This window comes from Cebus imitator, unplaced genomic scaffold (genome assembly GCF_001604975.1).
Source record: "Cebus imitator isolate Cc_AM_T3 unplaced genomic scaffold, Cebus_imitator-1.0 Scaffold31, whole genome shotgun sequence".
Taxonomy (NCBI): Eukaryota; Metazoa; Chordata; class Mammalia; order Primates; family Cebidae; genus Cebus; species Cebus imitator.
The window spans coordinates 3,476,949-3,497,873 of NW_016107346.1; the positions used below are offsets into that span (position 1 = coordinate 3,476,949).

At 40.3% G+C, this 20,925-nt stretch overlaps 1 protein-coding gene across 15 annotated transcripts in view; it reads right to left on the bottom strand.

The window, feature by feature from the left end:
- Positions 1 to 20,925, bottom strand: part of PLCB4 (phospholipase C beta 4) — a 395,299-nt gene that overhangs the window by 29,565 nt on the left and 344,809 nt on the right. For all 15 annotated transcript variants that reach the window (XM_017523965.2, XM_037736898.1, XM_017523963.2 and 12 more), the window contains 4 exons: positions 11,129 to 11,217; positions 9,208 to 9,358; positions 1,600 to 1,649; positions 1,381 to 1,446 (listed from right to left, as the gene is read on the bottom strand). In XM_017523965.2, coding sequence (XP_017379454.2) covers positions 1,381 to 1,446; positions 1,600 to 1,649; positions 9,208 to 9,358; positions 11,129 to 11,217 — 356 coding nt within the window. The remainder of the gene's footprint in view (positions 1 to 1,380; positions 1,447 to 1,599; positions 1,650 to 9,207; positions 9,359 to 11,128; positions 11,218 to 20,925) is intronic.

The window sequence follows — 20,925 nt, forward strand, 5'->3', positions numbered from 1 at the left end:
ATGAAACTTAGAAACGAACAGTCTTTGAAGTGAAGTGACTGTATCAGCAAATCCATTGAGCCATCAGTTCAATAATGCAAGGAACACTACTAGGATAAGATTAGGCCCAACTTCTCAAAGGAGTACAAACTTTTAAAGAAATGACAGGGTTCCAGACAATGCTCGGGCATCTCAACATGTGGAATGATTAAAAGGTACATCACCCAAGCCAAGTTCTGAAGGACATGCTTTGGTTTGAGGCTTGGGTCAGAGAATAAAGAAGCAGGAATGCAAGATTAGTTTAAAAGAATTCAGTTCTTCCCAATTAATAAATTATAGATTAAGTTTCTTTTGCTCTCATTGCCCTTACTGGAAGAGGACAGACATTATCCTACCAGCAGTACCTGGTTATTATACGTCTTTAGGAAAGAAAGGGTTGCTTTTCCTTTCCTTTTTTTTTTTTTTTTTTTTTGAGAAAGAGTCTAGCTCTGTTGTCCAGGCTGGAGTGCAATGGCATGATCTCGGCTCATTGCAATCTCTGCCTCCCAGGTTCAAGCAATTCTCCTGCCTCAGGCTTCCGAATAGCTGGGATTACAGGCACGTGCCAACACGCCCAGTTAATTGTTGTATTTTTCGTAGAGATGGGGTTTCATCATGCTGGCCAGGCTCATCTCAAACTCCCAACCTCATGATCCACCCACCTCAGCCTCCCAAAGTGCTAGGATTATGGGGGGAGCCACCAGCCCGGCCGCTACCCTTTTCTTCTTTATCTGTGAGGGAGTCTGGAAATGATGATGTTTGAGTGCTGTGAAGTTTTACAACCCACAGGAGAATTCCTGGGGCCACCTCCTGCTGTTCTCTTACAATGCAACTAGCGCTTATAATTTTTCACAATCACTGCCAAAAAGACCACCTCTTATGGGTAAAAAGCAAAAATAAATCTATTTCAGAAGTAGGCTATTGGGCAAGGTTTATGTAAGGTAGAAAAAGTGACAAGCATTCTCTCTCTAGGTGCCATGAGTGGGAGGTGCTAGCATCTCCCTCCGTAAACCACTGTGTACGGCAACCTATGTGACAGTGACTTGGCAATTTAGGTAATTAGTGGCTACAATTGTGAGTTGGTCTTTAATAGACTATGATCCAATATTTTATATAGTCATGTTATCAGTGAAACAATTTTTAAATGGATGAAGCTTTGTGCATTTGAAAGAACTGTTAGAAATGAAGACCACAAACCAGTGACAAGCACTCCCAAACAGACTCTATTTCTTAATTTCATTGTTAACTAGTTAGAATGAATTATTGCTGTTAAGTGGTCTGGTATCAGCATCAAAGTTGTGTTTTTGGCTATAAATGATTCATCCATATATAACACAAAATAGTAGCTTTTAAACACTGTACCTTTGCATGTTTCTTCTTTAAAGAATTTAGCTCCTTCTGCTGTTTCTTTAAATGCTTCAAGTAAGCCTTTGGAGAAAAAGAGAATCAAAAATAGAGTTTTTTTTTTTTCTTTCTTTTTTTTGTAACCACAATGATTACACTTGGTGAGAAACAAAGATATATTGGTGACACCAATATGTATAATACAAGAGTGCTTGCAAAGCAGTCAAGCAATTTTACCTTCATCTGCTTTAAATCTTCTATCCTTATTTGAGGGATAAGTTCTATACCTTAAAAAAAAAAACAACAATTAAGTCACTACATATACTAAAAATTAGAACTGATAATATAGAATTGACATAATGAAATCTCATGGAAAGACCCTGAAGCAGCTTTACATGTGATGAATATAAACATCTTAAGTTCCTATTACAAAGCAATTAACTGGACATTTGAAATGCTGAATAGACATGTGCATGTGATTGATTGAGGACAGACTCTCAGGTGAAACCCCTGAGGGAGTAAAAGAAGCGGAGTGGATCAATGGAAGAAAGTAGAGTGTGTTTCTAGTTGAAATCCAGCCTCAGTCTGATGCTACACGGAGCACTTCAGTATAAACGGCACCCAAGAGTCCTATCTTGGTGAAAAGAGGCTGGGCTTTTGTAACCCTTGATCAGTCAGCTGAGAGCTACAGAGGTTTCACAAAACCTTTCAGGCATTTCCAGGCAAGGGAACTCTCATGGTCCCAAGGCAATTCTCTGGAGAAGAGCAGCTGAAATGCCCAATCAGTCAAAATTCATAGAAGCTGGGAGATGGGTAGTGACCCAACAAAGGGGAGCTGATCAGACACAAAACCATCTATTACAGTTACTCTTACCTTTGTATTTCAAGGCATAGCGTACCAGTCAACTAATTCCCAACTCTATTCTCAATTTAGTCATCATCAAAGAATAAAACGTTTTTCTGGCTTCTCCCTTTTGCCAAATTCAATCTTCACATTTAAGAAATGTGCTACTAAGCATAGCAATGCCTTAAACATAAGGAATAAACAACACAAAATCAAACCAGTGTATAACAGGAGGCTACCGGGAGGGGCTACAGCAATATAAGAAGTCACCCTGCTATCTGAGTGATGCCAGGCCAGGTGTTGTCATGGCAACCACAGTTGTAGCCAGATCCTCAAACAGTTCCTGTTTGACTGCAGATTTTCATCTTAGGCAAACAAAATGAATGTGCGCTCTGTGCCATAATTGATTTCCATTAGAGTCCCAAAGGCTATGTATGATGTATTCAAGAAAGATAGGTATCAAGTCCCAGGCTCTTGTTTTTTCCTTTTATTCATTTTAAGATGTGCACATTCAATGACAGGGTGGTCAGGCCACAGAAGGAAAGTTTTGGATGGTGGAAATCAGCCTTGTGATCCATAACATTTTATAATCAGGGTGTGAAGCATCCATGGGGCTCTCTAGTGATCTCCTAAGTCGGTTTTCACAAGCTATCTCCCTAGTGACTGAGGCAGGGTAAGACAAGGGAGTGACTCCTGGCACACAAAGAGCTCCCTGTCTTTAGGTCTCAGCTGTCTTGTTTGTAAAATGAATATACAGGATTTGGGGAGTGTGCACGGTCCTTCAGAGATGTGGCAAATTCTAAGAGTTTGACCCAATCTGATGAAAATTTCTCTCTCTCTCTAATTTTTAGGCTACTTTTTTGGTCTTGGTTCAACTACGTCTTGATTAAAAGAAACCTACAAAAACATTAACTTCCCTCGATTACCTGGTTTTACGTTTTTGGAGAAAGACAAAATTAGAAAAAATTGTCGTTCCCGTAAGTGATTTAGTTAGAGAAAAACCCACACTCTGCAGAAAATGACAGTTTTACCTGCGTGCCAAGGCCAGCCTTCCTTATAGAGCTTTGCACAATAATGGGAATGTTCCATGTGTGGGGCTGTCCAGCTGACAGCCTCTAGCCACCTGTGGCTCTTGAGTACCTGAAATGTGGCTAGTGTGAATGAGGAACTCAAGGTTTAGCTTTTAAGTTAATTGTTAAATAAATTTAAATAGTCCCATATGGTTAGTGCCTACTACATAGGACTGTGCAGATCTACAGACTTCCCTGGTTTGAAAGTAGGTTAAGCAGCACATTTTGGGCTCCAAAGATTTCGGCTAATTGAAGTTTCACTACATAAAGTTTTTGTTCATATCAGCATAGTTCCTGAACAATAACTTGTTTCCTCATAATCACTAATCTGTAAATTAGGAGCTGGGTTTTCTTAATCCTTCGTTCTTAAAATCAAAAAGAAAATAAAGTTGTGTTGGTGCAATTGTTGCTGTTTGGCTGCATGTCTAAGAAAAACAGTTTGGAATTTCATATCACCCCACCTTCATAGATGTCAGTAGCAAACGCTGTCTGCTTCAGCCACATACCATGCCCTCTCTACATCAGCTCTTCTGGCTCACTTCCAATTGCCAACATCTGAATGTCTTTGCCTGAGGACTTTTCTGACCTCCAAAACAGACAGGGTGCTTTATCACCCTGTTGTCAATCTAGAACTGTTGAAGAATTTATCCCTTCCATGGGAATCCTCAAGAAAAGGCTGACAGGAGTCGGGGTATACATTCCCCAGCTCCCTCATCTCTCTAAGAGGAGACCTCTGAGATGTGCATCCAATACCAGCCCCCAAGGTTTCTCCAGGGCATTAAGTTCCAGGCGCCTCCTGGCAACTGGCTTCAAAACATTCCAATTACTGGCTGCCTTCCCTCCCTGGGATCACTTCTTCACACCTCTACCCATGACCACTGTACACCGGAATAAACTACTTGCACTGAAAACCTTCTCTCAGGGTCTGCTTTGAGGTGACCCAGATCAAGACAGTTTTCTGGGAAGAAATGGAAGCTTGTTTTCTCAAATGACATCTTTTCCTCCAAAGGCTTCTGGAGTAGAGTTTATTCCCCACCCCACCCCAATCCATGGAGAGGTGTGAGAACAACTACAGATTTATCTCTTGTACTTCCATGCCATTCTCCTAAAAGCTATCATACAAAAGAACAGGCCTCTCACTTACACCAGGCTCTGCTGAGCCTAGCTACTTCCACATGTGTCCTTCTAGGTCACGCACTGCCCTGCTCCACCAACTTCAGAATCTGACTTGTGGTTTCTCTATGAAGGCATTCCTAGACATCCAACACAGTGATTCAATATGAATGAGAAGAATATGCTGGGTGATTTTCCTTTCCATTTCCACGACGCCTTCCATTCTAGAAATCTTCATCTCCATTTTACCTCCCCTCCTACTGACAGTTGTAAATGGGATGTTAACACTGCTTGAAACTGCCCCTCCTCCAAGACATGTAGTTTAGTGGTACCTGATTCTGACTGCAATCTCCATCCTGCCAGCTTCACTTACTCCCTCACACCCACCAAGTAAGCCTTTTACTTTCATCTTGTTCCTGGTTCCCTTTAACCTTTTCCTTTCTTAGCAAAGTCTCTCTCCTCTAGTATCTACTCCACTGGGACACTAACCTATATATTATGATCAGGGTGGCAGATTGAGTGGAAAAATGGCCAAAAAGTTCCACCCCTCCCTGTTTCCACACCTACTTACACGTGACTTTGGAACTCTTCCCATCAAGATGTGGAATCTGTTTCCCCAACTCTTGAATCTGGGCTGGGCCATGTGACTTGCTTGGGATGATGGAATGTAGTAGAAAGGAAGCCATGCCAGTTCTAAGTCTAGGACTCATCAAGGAAGCTGACATACAGATTCTCCCCAACTTACAGAGGTTCAACTTTATGATGATGCAAAAGTGATACACATTCAGTAGAAAGCATATGTTGAATTCTGAATTTTGATCTTTTCCTGAGCTAGGGATAGGCTCTGGGGCCACAGCAAGCCTCAGCTCCCATTCAGCCATATACTCTACGATGTACTGCATTTAATAAGTTACATAAAATATTTAACACTTTATTATAAAATAGGCTTTGTGTTAGATGATTTTGCGCAACTTTAGACTAATGTAAATGTTCTGAGCACATTTAAGATAGGCTAGGCTAAGTTAAGCTATGATGTTTGGTAGCTTAGGTATTAAATATATTTTTGACTTAATGATATATGTTCAGCTTGTGAGGATGTAACTCTTCCATAAGTCAAGGAGCATTTGTACTTCCACCTCCATTTTAGAACATTGCAACTACCATGTGAACAGGCCCAGGCTAAGCCGATAAAAGATGAGAGTCCATAAGGAAGACAGCCCACTTGTCCCAGCCAATGATACCTCAGCTCAACCTCAAACATTTGAATGAGCATAGCCAAGATCAGCTGAGTCACTGATACTAACCCATCTATAACCAGAAAAGCCACCCAAACGACCTCGTGAGCTATAATAGATGCTTACTTATTTAAGTTACTGACTTTTGGAATTGCTTGTTACACAGCAATAGCTAACTGTTATAGTCTCATAACTTAATGCTCTTCAATCCTTTGGTTCCAGACCATACTCATTATGACATATTATGACATACACATTATGACAATTTCAGGCTTGGAACTTCCTAAGCTTTGTCCATCCTTAGTGAGCTTCTGGGTACTGCTGAAGAAGTAGTGAGATCAAGCTACATCAACTTAATACATACCACTAGCACACACCAGAATCATGTGTACTATGTGGCAGACCTTCTCTTTATTTCTTGTGGATTGTTCTAGTCTAGCCAGAGACAACTCCAAAGCTTTTCTATACTGTTATTTTTCTGTCCTGCCTCTACCTTTCTCAGCAGAGAGCAGCCACCTAACCAACTTCTTAGGTCAGATGGAATCTGTGATACACTACAAAATGGCCAATATTTCTTTCCCCTCTAATCAAGAGGTAGAGTCTATTTCTCTATCCCTTGAATATTGGTTCACTTTGTGACCTGCTATGGCCAATGCGACACTAGCAGAGGCTGAAAAAAAGCTGCTTTAAACTCAGAGAGTACCATATGAATAAGCCTGCTTAGGCTTCACGATGTTGTGAAACAGCTTGCCAAATGACAGATGTGTGTATAAGGTCATCCCACATCTACCTTCCAGTCAACCCAACAGCTGATCACAGGTGCATAAGCAAGACACAGAAATTAGCCAAACCAACTTGGACCAACCAACCCAATGAAACATGATCTCAATAAATGGTGGTTATCTTAAGCTACTAAAATTTGAGGTCATTTGTTATGCAGTGTAAGCTGACTGATACACTGTCAGAATTCTTCCTGTCCACTCTGAAACTTCTATTTACTCATCATTCTTCTTGGCTCTTCCTTATTCAGCAGAATTTCACCCTTTCTTTTTATTCAGATCTTCCTTATAGCCTTGTTTTACCATGTACTCTCTTTTGCATTTTCCTTGTTTCTCTTTATTAGTTCCTACCAGCAAGCTACTGTCCTCCAGAACCACCATTTTATGTCTTAAATTATGTCTCACATTTTTCTAATCATGTTTCCGCCCTCATCATCCAATCATCCCTGGTTCAACAATAATTTTGTAGTCTTCACATCTCTGGACCTATCTACAACATCTTCTCAAAACTAATTCTTCTTAGAACATAGACCTCTCTTCTTTTTCCCCATTCATTCTGCCTTATAAGTGTAATTATTCTATTTCTCTATCTCTCTTTCTTTTTCACCTGGCATAGATCTGGTAATTGCATATTTCTACCCAGATGTATCAGCAACAGCTTGACCTCAGTGATGTCCAGGACCAAAATCATCTTCCTTACCAAAAGCAGCTCCTCCTCCTAACTCCTCTACTTCTCTCAATGGTACCGTCTATCTCTGGGTTTTCTTTCCTTGAAGTCTGAGTTACTACAAAGTCTCTTTCTACCTAAGGCCCATATCTAAGCTGCCAACTTATTTCTAGTCTTCTTTCCCTTTGATAATTTCCAGCTTAATCTAGACTTCCTTGTCCATGTCATTCATTAAACAGCCCTTCCTGAGAATACAGTCTACTAGATCTTAAATAGGCATGGTTCCAGGGACACAGTGATGATGAGGTGTGGTCTCACCTGCAATAACCTCTTCTCTGGTTGTTAATATTCTATCAAGACAATATGATAGGTGTGTTATAACAGAAGCATGAGTATCATAATTCTTACCTTGCCCTTAGCATGTCCACTTTCAATGAATTCTTTTGCCAAGACTATAATTTTCTTAAAATACTCCTTTGACTGTCATTTCCCATGACCTTCTCACGGTGACCCCAGATTCTTTTGAGCCCAGGAAAAATAAACTCCTTGCTACTCCCTATCAGAATTCTCCTTCCACTGAGGTTGCTTCTTATCTTCTTTCCTTCTAGGCAGCCTTCTCTGGGTTCCTTCGCTCTCTCCTCCATTCAAGTTAGACCAGGTTTCAAATCCCAGCTTGGGTGGGATCTTATCCTTGAGTATCCTCTGGGATTCTTGCTGGAAAGGATGCCCTCTCCTCTCTGGTTCCTGAACCCTCACTGTATACTGCTTGGTTGGCCGTGTAGCGGGGCCTGTCTTGTCTCACTCCTGTCCCAACTCTGGTTATGTGAGTTCCCTGAAGGTTGGTAGGCAGTTCTTATAGAATCTAGTACTGTGACGTAGACTTCCAAGTCTCCTGAATAAAATGCCCAAATGAAACAGCATGTAGACCCTTTTTGAGGGCATCAGCAGAAGAGACTAGAGTGGAGGTGACAGTTGCTTGGCTCTTTCAAATGCAGCCTTTTTTGGAATCAGGGGTGGGGCAGCACTAATCACATGCATAGTCTCTTCTACAGCTAGGATCACTTTTGTCCTCTGCAGGCTGGTCACACTGCATTGTTGCTCAGGACGCCTAATGCAATATTATTACTAACGTCTTTTATGTACCAGTGGATGTGATACAAGAACTTTACCTACACATCAACTTGCTCACTTTCCAGTGCCTCTCTCTGAGTGGCTGGTGTTCCTAACGACCAGGCCAGTAGGGAACGCCCAAAGCTTGTATCATTACCTTGCTCTGTGTTGTCTCAAGAGAAAAACAAACAGCTGCAGGTCAAGTACAAATTGGGCTGCTTTTGTCCAGTCCCATTTTTCTAATTTGCTTCACAAGGCTCAATGCACATTTAGTTTCCTGCTAAATTACAATGCTGCTGTGGTTTGGAAAGCCTGGCATATCTTACCTTAAACTGTAGCACTGTGTGTACTTAAGTGTATGAACAACTTTATTTCAAACTTAGATTGGAAACTCTAAATTCACATATAGATGGGAACTACAAATACTGAGTAAAAAAAATTAGGAGAAAGATAAATTATTATTAATGTAGTGAGTTTAGTAAACAATTCATGTTCAAGAAAGATATTTACATTGTTTATAAATTTAATTACCAGTATGGAATGGGCACCATCTAATTAATGGATGTCTGGCCAATTAGAGTGAAAGCCAATTAAAATAACCAGCACAGTTGTTTCTCTACATACTGGCTGAACATGAGACACATGCTTCTTTGAGATGACACCTCTTAATGATGTTTTGTTTCATCCACAGGTAACCATAAGGAATTCGCCTCCAAGTGCTCATTTGATAATTATACAAATAAATAATCATGGTGCTAAACATCTACTTATGGGGGGAAATTATCAGTAGGGGAATTTAGAAATGTCCAGTAGTGATAACTCTTGGTTCATGAGCCCACTGCCTGTCCAGACAAGAGCCTATGGGAGAATCTGGAACAGAGTGGGGATGGATTAGCTAACATCACCGTGTAAAAGGTTCTTTCCCACAAAGAACTTCGAATTTATATATTTCCTAAAGCTATAGATACTGTGCCCTGTGCAATTAAGGTGGGTGCAGAAGATAACGAGCCCATTGGCTCTCTCTCACCTTTCTTGGCTTCCACACCAGAGGCCAGGGCAGCTGTGGTGCTTGGTCTGAGCTCGGAGCTACTCTGAGGGGTCACATTTGCTTTGGCGGTGTTGGCCTTTCCTTTCTTGTCATTTTTGGAAGTGTCACTGGGCACATCGGCTATGTCACTCTGGAATAGAAACATTTACATTGACCCAAATGAAGGTCACTCAAGGCCAAATATCTTGCACATTCTTTATTTTACTGAATCTAGTTGGTACCACTCAACTTCTCCCATACCCTTCCTAGACTTCTACTCTCTTAAAGATCTTTGCCTAGCAGGACTAAAAATTATGTGGTTTCTTTAGGCTTGAGGCAAAGGATCCAGCCAAGGAAAGAAGATCTAACTTTTTAACAAGCAGAGAATACTTTCTCTTTTTCTAGCTATTGGAGAGATGCTACATTCATTCCAAACTGAGGAGTTTGGTGAAGAAAACATTTAAAAACAAAGAAACAACCCAAGTGTGCACTGGAATGGGAGAAGGCTGGGATGCAAGGCTGGCAAACAGTAAAAAATCAATAATAAATGCCATTTTGGTTGGTGCCAGTATTGGCATGGTGGCTCACACCAGCAATAAATGCCAGTATTGGCATGGTGGCTCATGCCAGTAATTTCAATGCTTTGGCAGGTCAAGTGGGAGGATTGCTTGAGGCCAACAGTTTGACACCAGACTAGGCAACAGAGCAAGACCCTGTCTCGACAAAAAAAAGTAAAAACTTAGCCAGGCACAGTGGCATGCATCTTTAGTCCCAACTGCTCATGAAGCTGAGGTTGGGGGATGGCTTGAGCCCAGGAGTTCAAGGTATGATCACACTACTGCACTCCAGCCTGGGCAATAGAGCAAGATACTATCTGTTAAAAAAATAAACAATTGGCTGGGCGTGGTGGCTCACGCCTGTAATCCCAGCACTTTGGGAGGCTGAGGAGGGTGGATCACGAGGTCAAGAGATCGAGACCATCCTCGTCAACATGGTGAAACCCCGTCTCTACTAAAAATACAAAAAATCAGCTGGCCATGGTAGCGCATGCCTGCAATCCCAGCTACTCAGGAGGCTGAGGCAGGAGAATTGCCTGAACCCAGGAGGTGGAGGTTGCGGTGAGCCGAGATCGTGCCATTGCACTCCAGCCTGGGCAACAAGAGCGAAACTCTGTCTCAAAAAAAAAAAAATAAAAAAAAAATAAATAATAAACAATTAAAAATAAAAAGAATTATCATTAATTCACTGAACTGGGTTAACTGGTATTTCAGTGTATCACAGAAACATCCTGTTTCTGTTTGAATATCCTATTCTGTTTGAATATCCCTTATCTGAAATGCTTGGGAGCAGAAATGTTTCCGATATCAGATTTGGGGATATTTGCATATACATAATGAGGTATCTTAGGGATGGAACCCAAGTCTAAACAGAAAATTCATTTATGTTTCATATACATCTTCTACACAGCCTTTACACAATATTTTTAGTAATTTTGTACATGAAAGTTTGTATACACTGAACCTTCAAAAAGCAAAGGGATGACTATCTCAGGTCAGCATTCAAAAAGTTTTGAATTTTGGAGCATTTCAGATTTTGGATTTTCTGATTAGAAATGCTCTACTTACATTAAAACCTTCCTAAAAGCATCACAAATGGTTTTTCATTTTGTTTCTAATGGGGAAAGGGTCCCCTGATGTGAGTTAAGCCACTGATGATGAAGTGGGTTTTTCTGATGGCAGTCACATTTTATTAAACATGCTGCACTTTTGTAGACCCTTGAAACTATTGTTGAGTTGATGGGCTCAGTTTTTAAAACCCTCTTTTAACTTGCTAATTCATTACTTTATCTTGCTTTTGTAATCACTGTTGGACAATCAAACTCCCACAACTTGGCCATCTTTAATCAACCATTTCTACTTACGGTTTCAATGCCCATAGCTCTCATTTGGTCTGCTCTCTTTTCCGTAATTGAGAGAAATTTCTTTGGATCTGATAAAGCATCCACAATATCTAAGGGGGAAAAAAACCATTGAGCTGTTAATTCTCTGTTTTACTGAAAATATTCAAGAAAACTTTGCTCAATAAACTACAGTCTGGACACCTGTTGTGCTTTCTGTTAACAATCTTTTCCTAGGACATAAACACACTGAGGAAGGCACAGTTAGTTGCAGAAACCAAGAAAGGAGTAAAAGCAAGGGCCAAAGACCAGATGATTTTTTTTATTGCCCCCTTTTTCCATTTAGTTTTTCCCTGTATGAAGGAGGCAGGGTGTCAGGACAAACCAAGTGCAGTGCTGTGGATTCTTGACTGTTTTTTCACTTGTGTGTGACTTTCAACAAGTTAATTAATGTCCCCAGCCTCAGTTTCTTTATCTGGAAATTAGGGTGGACACCACTTGCCCTGCAGAATCATCATAATACTTCAATGAGATGACGAATGTAAAAATTATCTGAGGCATGGAGGTCTTATTTTTCCATACAGAGGATAATATATATTCAAAGCCAATTTTGGTTCCATGATAGACAAATGAAATCTTTCTCTAGGGTTTCCCAAGTATAACTTGAATTTACAAAAAAGTAAAATTTCATATTTATGTCATTTGAAGAGTTCCAAGTACTTTCAGAGTTTCATATGACTGTGTACAATTTACTCATAGTATTAAAGGCATAATTATTCTTGCTAACTTGAAGCCCTCCACAATTTATACATTTTAAATACTGTGTAAGTTTATAAAGTTTTCCCTAACAGAATCACCTTCCTAATTACAATCTTAAGATAATTCTTAAGATAACCTTCTCAGTATACAGGACACATAATTCTCTCAGTTTCAGTTTTTTCTTTTCAATTTTATAACGGAAAATAACATCTGCACATGGTTGGGCCGGCACAGTGGCTCACGCCTGTAATCCCAGCATTTTGGGAGGTCGAGACAAGTGGATCACTTGAGGTCACAAGTTCGAGACCAGCCTGGGCAACATGGTGAAACCCTGTCTCTATTAAAAATACAAAAATTAGCTGGGTGTGTCGGCAAGATTACTTTTAGTGGTGCTGATGGTGTTGACATCTCTCTTCAGTTAGCAGTGTCTGGAGGAGACACAGGATCTACCTCCATTGCATAAAGAAGATATACAATGTTCAGATGACTACTTTGATGCCAGTTCAGGTCCTTTCTACTCAGCATCCCTCTACCCTGTGGTCACTGGTCACCCACAAGGTGATGCTCTGTTAGGAGAATCACATGGCCTTCTCATTGTCATCAGGGTGCCATGAGTGGACATGATTAAGGTCCTTTAGCACATGAGGACACAATTTGACCAACCTGGACTTTTAGCACAACTCTTTGTGCCTGACTCTCAAATGCCTCTTGCTGCCACTTGTCCACACCATCATGGGGCAGAGTGAGGTTTAATTTGTATGCATTAAACTTTCCTGCCCTTCTTTGGAGGAGATATACTTGGTCTATGCTTCTCTTCACACTCCCCGGTTAGATATGCTTTGCCAGGTATCCAATCCCAATGGCACATTTCAGTGATGACACACAGGACTGGGTGGTTAGGAAACAAATACTCGCTAATTTTTAATGACATATAATCAGTCTGGGGGCCTAAAGAGAATATACGGCATTTTTGAGGAGTAACTGGTAGTCTTTTCCATAGGAATAACAGATAATACTTTAATTACTTAAAACAAGTTATAAAATTAATAAAGCAGGACATTACAGAATGAAATAATCCTTTCTATCCTAACCAAACATTTTTGTATATTTTTATGTCATTTTTGCATATGAATACATATTTTACATGGTTTATGTTATATAACCTGCTTTTTCATTGATGAATATATCTGTATAGTTCTGAAAATTATTTTTAGTAAATGGGTAGTGTCCCATTGATTTTCTATACTAACCTATTCTCCACTGGTAGATATTTAGATGATCTTTTAATTTTTCTATAAAAGATGAATTTGGAAATATCTTAGTGCAAAAAATGACTTCTTTGTCATTTTCTTTTATCAGAAAGTTAATGGTTCAGTTAAATAATATAGTAATTTACATAACTCACATGCCTGATAGGCATTCTAACAAAATTGATTCTTAATAAGCTTGAAAATAGTTATTGAAAAATAATGAATGGAAGGGGAACTAAGAAAATAAAGCAGAGGTCGGGCACAGTGGCTCATGCCTATAATCCCAGTATTTTGGGAGGCTGAGGTGGGTGGATCATTTGAGGTCAGAAGTTCAAGACCAGCCTGGTCAACATGGTGAAACCTGATCTTTACTAAAAATACAAAAAAAAAAAATAGCTGGGTGTGGTGGTACACACCTCTAATCCCAGCTACTCAGGAGGCTGAGGCAGGAGAATTGTTTGAACCTGGGAGGTGGAGGTTGCAGTGAGCTGAGATCATGCCACTGTACTGCAGCCTGGGTGACAGAGCAAGACTCTGTTTAAAATATATGTATGTATGTATATAAATATATATAAATTAAGAGTAGTATTAAGAGGGTGGAGTAGGTTGAATAGTGTCCACTAAAACTCCTGTCTACCTAGAACCTCAGAACATGATGTTATTTATAAATAGGGTCTTTGCTTAAGTTTTAGAAAAGGACTGAAATGAGATCATACTAGATCAGTGTGGGTCTTAAATCCAATCACTAGTGTCGCTACATGAAGGGAGAGGACATGGAGTCACAGGGAAGAAGGCCATGTGACAACAGAGGCAGAGACTGGAGTAGTGTAGCTACAAGCCAAGGAATGCCAAGCACTGTCCAGAGCCACCAGAAGCCAGGAAGAGGCACGGAAGGATTCTTCCCAAGAGCCCCCAATTTCAGGTAACAAACTAGATACTTCAAGGACAAGCATGGCTAACCCACGGCCTGCAGGCCACATGCGGCCCGGGACGGCTTGAATTTGGCCCAACACGAATTTGTAAACTTTCCTGAAACATTATGAGATTTAATGCATGAACCTATTTTTTTTTTTTTTTTTTTTTTTTCATCAGCTATAGCTAGTGTATTTTGTTGTGTGGCCCAAGATAATTCTTATTCTTCCAATGTGGCCAAGGGAGGACAAAACGTTGGATACCCCTTTCTAGGACGTATAATTTGATCATGTGGTGGCAGGTGTTCATTCTGTAGCTGGAGTTACAGATCAATGCAGGAGAATGGCATTTGAATACTGGGGACAGTTCTGCCAAAATTTTTCTGCCGAAGTGCAAAGGGCTCAGCATTAGGGAGCCAAGGCCCTTCTTGGCATCTTTAAGATAATTTTTCATTGTAATTCTGTGTCTCCACTGGCCAGGGGCATATACACCTGAGACATATGGATAGGTAGATAGGAAGAGAGCTGCATATCAAAAAAGGAAATTGATTTGTAATAGCCACATTTAAAAAAATCTGTAATCAGAGAATGAAAAGCTGTACCTCAACTATCTCATGCCTATGTACCTGTGTAACTGTACTTGAAAATGGTATTTATTTTCTCCTTGCCTCCGCCCAGAAAAATAACTTGAGGAAGTGGTTAAATAAATCTGGTATATTCTTGGCCAAAGTTTTGCATATTCAAGTAAACCCAGTATCTTTCTTTGGTGCCAATATGACGTTTCCTTGGGTTTCCTTCCTTTTATTGGTGAATACCGTGGTTGCCTATTTCCCATTTAGTTTAGAGTTCCACAGGACAAATCACTGTGGCAAGAATTCATTTTCAGTGCTGATCAGCATCCAGTGGCAGGTGAGTAGATCTTGCAGGGATGAGTGACATTGTACATCTAACAGGGCAGAGACGGATGCACACAAACTCCTGACTCTGCAGAACCAACGAGGGCGACCTAAAACACCCTAGAAACTTGGAGGCCACAGCAGGGGCTCTGGAACCTTTCCTTTTAAAAAGAAACCAGTCTGCTTTTTCTGATTTGGTTCTTTAAGACTTAAGACTTTACTTACGTGTTATTTTTAAAAACAACATCTATTTCTGGGCATAATGCCATTTCCATGAAGCTGGTCTCTCCTAGTGAAGACTCTCCATATATTCCCTGCTTTTCCCCTCCCTTCCTCCCTCCTATGCTTCCTAACTTCCACATAGAGTTGAAAGCATCAATTTAGGCGTCTCTAAGAATGGAAATAAAGATAGCAGTTCCTTAGTACTGACTTCCAGATGCTTATTGACTTTTCAGGAGAACTTGGTTGATTTTTGTTTGTTTAACCAATGCTTTTCAAATCATTGAGTGCCTCAGTGGTGAGCACTGCCCATGGTACCTACACTCCCCCTGCCACCCATATGTGCTGGCTCCAGGTCCAGGTTGCCTCCCGTTTCCCTCTACTATTTCTATCTTATCAAGAGGTACAGGCAGAAGAAAAATACATGTTCCCTGATCAGCTGTGATGTGGTGCTGATAAATAAAGGCAAATCCCAAATCTATGGTTTTGTCTCAGTCCTTTAGGTTCCTACCAAAAAATTAAGCATTTCTCAAACTGCATTTCCTAGAATGGTAGAAAATACAGTAGCTGCTTGGGCAACAAGATCTTCTGGTCAAATAAGATTGGGAAATGCTCATATTCTCTCCCTCCTCTTGGGCATTCACAGTACAACCCAGTGCAATAAATAAGCCTGTTCAAATTTGCTTAGTCTAGCAATTTCCAGTGTATTTCACTATCCATCCTGCCCCCTTCCCCTCCAGAGCATTTTTTCTTGAAGTCTTACTAATATTTTCTGTAGTTCAGAAAGGGCCATAGAAAGATATCATTGTGAATATGCAACCAAGTTTTTCAACAAATATTTAATAGAATATGACATTTTAGCACCCACAAAGAAAAAGACAGATGGAACAAGTTTAAATTGTATCAGTAAGTCCTGACATTATTCTCAAGTAATGGCATCTTAATTAAGAATATTCTTCCTTTGGAAATATCTGATATAAGAAACAGCCACCTATCTTGGTAAAAATGATTGGAAAGCAACCCTATGAAAATGCTGGGCAGAGAGAACAAAAACCACCACCCCACTCTCCAGGATATATCTTTAATAATAGGGAAGGTGGAAAGGGGAAATGTACAAAGAAAGAGAGGGTCACTTCATTTTCCCTTACGTAAAATAGTTGTAGAAGAGGAGACAAAATGTATGGTTGCAGAAGTAATGATCAGCACTGCCCAAGAAACAAAGTGCTGGGAGACTCATGAAACACAGCTGGGAGTGACATTTCAATACAGCGCTGAGGCTCCATAGATTCCGGAAGCAAAGCGTCAACTCTCTTATTTGCTCCCCTCCCTATCACTCAGTAATAATAAAAGAAATACAAGTGATAAAACCCACCTAAAGCAACAGTGGGTGAAAAAGAAATTACCGACACTCGTTTCATTGCCATTAGCCCTGGAAGTGCTTCCGGTCCCCAACAGCAGTGTCTAACAATGATAAAGCCTCCCAATGGGCAAATGTCATCTATGGTGGTGTTGGCACCTACAGATAAGGCAGCAAAGATGACCCCAGCACTCGGAGTCTCACTGGACTTGACAAAGGAAGAATGCTCCTAGTACCCAATCTAGTACTTCTATTTGTGTATGACTGAAGGAGTAAAAGACAGGGTTGTTTTTCTTTATGTTCTACAGCAAAATAATACTGAAAACATTAAAACAAGGTTTTGTGATTTATTCCTAATCGTCTGTCCTAAATGTTACCTTTTTTTTTTAATCAAAATTTAGTATTGTGGGACATTTTGCATCTGGGCTACTTAGAAACAGCCAGAAAGGGTTTAGAAGGTTCAGAAACAGCCAGGAAGGGTTTTTTTTTTTTTTTTTTAAACAGAGTCTTGCTCTGTTACCCAGGCTAGTGTGCAGTTGTGCAATCTTGGCTCACTTCAACCTCCACCTCCCAGGTACAATATATTCTTGTGCCTCGGCCTCCGGAGTAGCTGGGCTTACAGATTTGTGCCACCATGCCCAGGTAATTTTTGTATTTTTAGTAGAAGCAGTGTTTTGCCATGTTGGCCAGGCTGGTTTTGAGCTCCTGACCTCAAGTGATCCACCTGCCTCAGCCCCCGAAAGTGCTGGGATTACAGGCATGAGCCACCATGCCCGGCCAGTTTTGAGAGATTTCGTACTGTAGAAATGAGAAGGAGAAGGAGTTGTACTCAAATTCCTGCCTCTGTTTCCTGAGGGGCCAAGGAAGAAAACTTGAGTGTTTATCCATAACTAAATTATGGCTGACATAAAATATAATCCTATACAGCTAATAAAAATATAAAAATATTTCATAACATGGAAACATATTCTGAAAAAAAGATTAAGGTTCCAAATGAGTAGGTACAGTAAGATTTAATTTTATTAAACATAAAACAAAAGGCCAGGTGCAATGGCTTACCCCTATAATCCCAGCACTTTGGGAGGCCGAAGTGGGTGGATCACCTGAGGTCAGGAGTTCAAGATCAGCCTGGCCAATATGGCGAAACTCTGTCTCTACTAAAAAATACAAAATTAGCCGAGCATGGTGGTGCATGCCGGTAGCTTCAGCGACTGAGAACGCTGAGGCAGCAGAATTGCCTGAACCTGGGAGGCAGAGTTTGCAGTGAGCCCAGATTGCTCCACGCCACCCCAGCCTGGGCAACAAGAGCAAAACTCTGTCTCAAAATAAACAAACAAACAAACAATAAACAGAAAAAAATGAGATTAGAAGTAAAATGTAGCTCTCTCTGGGCAGTAGATTTGTGAGGGACCTCATTTGATTCTCTGTGTTCTTAGAATTTCTCTCTGATACATATTTTAGCTACTTTAATTTTTATAGAATAAACCTGCTATGCATATTTGTGGAACAAACTAATAAAAAGCCACACTATCCTTTAGCTAAATACAAATCTAACGATGTACATTTGACAAATTTCTTTTTTTTCCTAGAAAAAAATTTTTTTTCCTAAAAAATGCGGAGTGTGATGGTGCTGAGCTTCATTTTGAACTTGTTCCTCTGGAATGAACAGGGAGTAGCAATACTCCAGGGAACACAGACTCTATAGATTTCCTACCTCCCTGGCTCAGCACATAAACACATTGAGACATGAATGTGGGAGGTTAGCTAAACAGAGAAAATATAAATATATTTTGAATAAGTCAGGAAGCTATAGAGAAGATCAGAGATTTGGAAAAAGGCATTTCTCATATTCTTCTTCTGTTATCTACAGGGAAGACCCTGAAACCTCATAATGTGTACCCCTGGTTTCTTCACATATAAAATAGATGACAAGAGAATTTTGAATAAATTGTATTTGAATGTCAAATCTGGTTAAGACATCAACTGCAGAATCTTATCAATGGTACATAGAAATTTCAAATGCTTCTGATAAAAAGTAAGCAGCCACAATGACATGTTAGGAGGCCGGGCGCGGTGACTCACGCCTAGAATCCCAGCACTTTGGGAGGCTGACGCAGGTGGATCACAAGGTCAAGAGATAGAGACCATCCTGGTCAACATGGTGAAACCCCGTCTCTACTAAAAATACAAAAATTAGCTGGGCGTGGTGGCACACGCCTGTAGTCCCAGCTACTCGGGAGACTGAGGCAGGAGAATTGTTTAAACCCAGGAGGCGGAGGTTGCGGTGAGCCGAAATTGCACCATTGCACTCCAGCCTGGGTAACAAGCAAAACTCTGTCTCCAAAAAAAAAAAAAAAAAAAAAAAAAAAAGAATGTTAGGAAAGAATACTGGCAGGACTAATATTAAAGAGATTAATTTGGCTCAACACTTAAATACAACACTGGTAATAAACTCATTGTAAATACAGATGTTTCTGCAGCACAGATCTCCCTATGCTTACATCCATTCTGAACAACTTCATGCTTTTGGATCTCTTTACAGAAAGTGTTTGGCATAAAGTAGATGCTAAACAAATGATTTCTTTCCCTTTTCCATTCATGTGGCTTATTTCCCAAGAATGTATTGAAGTTTCAGTGGAACGTTAACCCATGCAGAGGCAAAACTTTTAAATCTTCCACTATATGTGTTTATACAACCATTTCTGAAATGTGTGAGGTATTCCACGGTTCCTGCTTTCTAAGCTCAAGTATTTGGAGTATGATTTAACTCATCAACTGATGCTCCGTGACCACTACCGTGCTGTGTTGCAGGGAGGTTTCTGGGGTTTGCCATGGGCTGCTGCTCCTAAACCCACCATTGGTCTCCAGTACGCTTTTCTGATCCTCTTACCCAGCCTCACAGCACCCCTTTCCAGCCTTTCTACGGGTTATTACACCTATTACTGCATGTTGTAACTTCTACTGTGCTTCCTTTTTTAATGAAAGACAAAGGAGGCCGGGCGCGGTGGCTCACGTCTGTAATCCCAGCACTTTGGGAGGCTGAGGTGGGTGGATCACGAAGTCAGGAGTTTGAGACCAGCCTGGCCAACATAGTGAAACACCGTCTCTACTAAAAAGATACAAAAAAATAGCTGGGCGTGGTGGTGGGTGCCTATAATCTCAGCTACTTGGGAGGCTCAGGCAGGAGAATCACTTGAACCCAGGAGGTGGAGGTTGCAATGAGTCAAGACTGTGTAAAAAAGAAAAGAAAGAAAAAAAGTTGGAGGGAGGGAGAGAGAGAAAGAGAGACAGAAAGAAAGAAAGAGAGAGAAAGAAAGAGAAAGAAAAGAAAGGAAGAAAGAAGGAAAGAGAAAGAAAGAGACAGACAGGGAGGAAGGAGTCTGGACTATGAATTTTGGGATGGAAAAATCCTCATAGTTTATTTTACTTTTTGACTCTGATATTAGACTGTTAAAGTTGTGGATCAGTTGCAGAAAATCTGCCCTCCAGAGAAGCATGCATTAGTAAAAACAAACAGCAAAATAATTCCCTATTCCCTAACAAAACAGTGATGTGTTCTAGTACAGGAACCACATCTGCATCTACAGACACTGCCTCCACCCCCAAGTGCTCATACATTTCTGAGCCTTGCTATGTCATGTACTCTAATGATAAGTACCTCACAAGAATGCTATGAGGGAGGTAGCATTATTACATTTACTTTGCAGGGGAGGAAATGAGGGGTTTGAGAGGTTACATCCTATTCCCAAGGTCACCCATCCAGCAGTGGAGAGTGAGGATTTGAACCCTTGGCTAATTGGATGTTGTCATCCTGCTATACTATTTCTTTATGGTTCAACAGGCTGACAATGTAGAGGATCTTTGCTTTTTTTAATGTTACTGGCTTACTTGGGAGGCTGAGGCAGGAGAATCACTTGAACCAGGGAATCAGAGGAAGCAGTGAGCCGAGAATGTGCCACTGCACTCCAGACTGGACAACAGAGTAAGACTCCGTCTCAAAAAAAAAAAAAATAAAAAAAAGTTACTGGCTTAGATGGGGCCCATAAAAAGTTAACATGCTTGCATGTAAGCAAAATCCTATGACTTAATCTAGCTTTGGATTCCTCCCACTGATTACCTTAAAACATGGGGATTGATGACTGGGATTTTTTATGAAATTGAACTCTTTTGTGGATTTGGAAGAAAATTCAGGCATGTTGATAGCTGAGTTCAATTTAAATCTTTTAGTGATACTATTAATAAGATATCACGGTTTCACCTTAATTTTGTCTTTTTTCCCCTAGTCTGATTGTCGGTATAAATATACCCTTCACAAAATGTGTTTGTAAAAATTGATAAACAACATAAAATTATAGTATTTTAAAATAAGAAAGGACTCAAAAGATAATCTAGCTTTGTGCTTTTATTTCTTACTATGAAACCTGAGGTT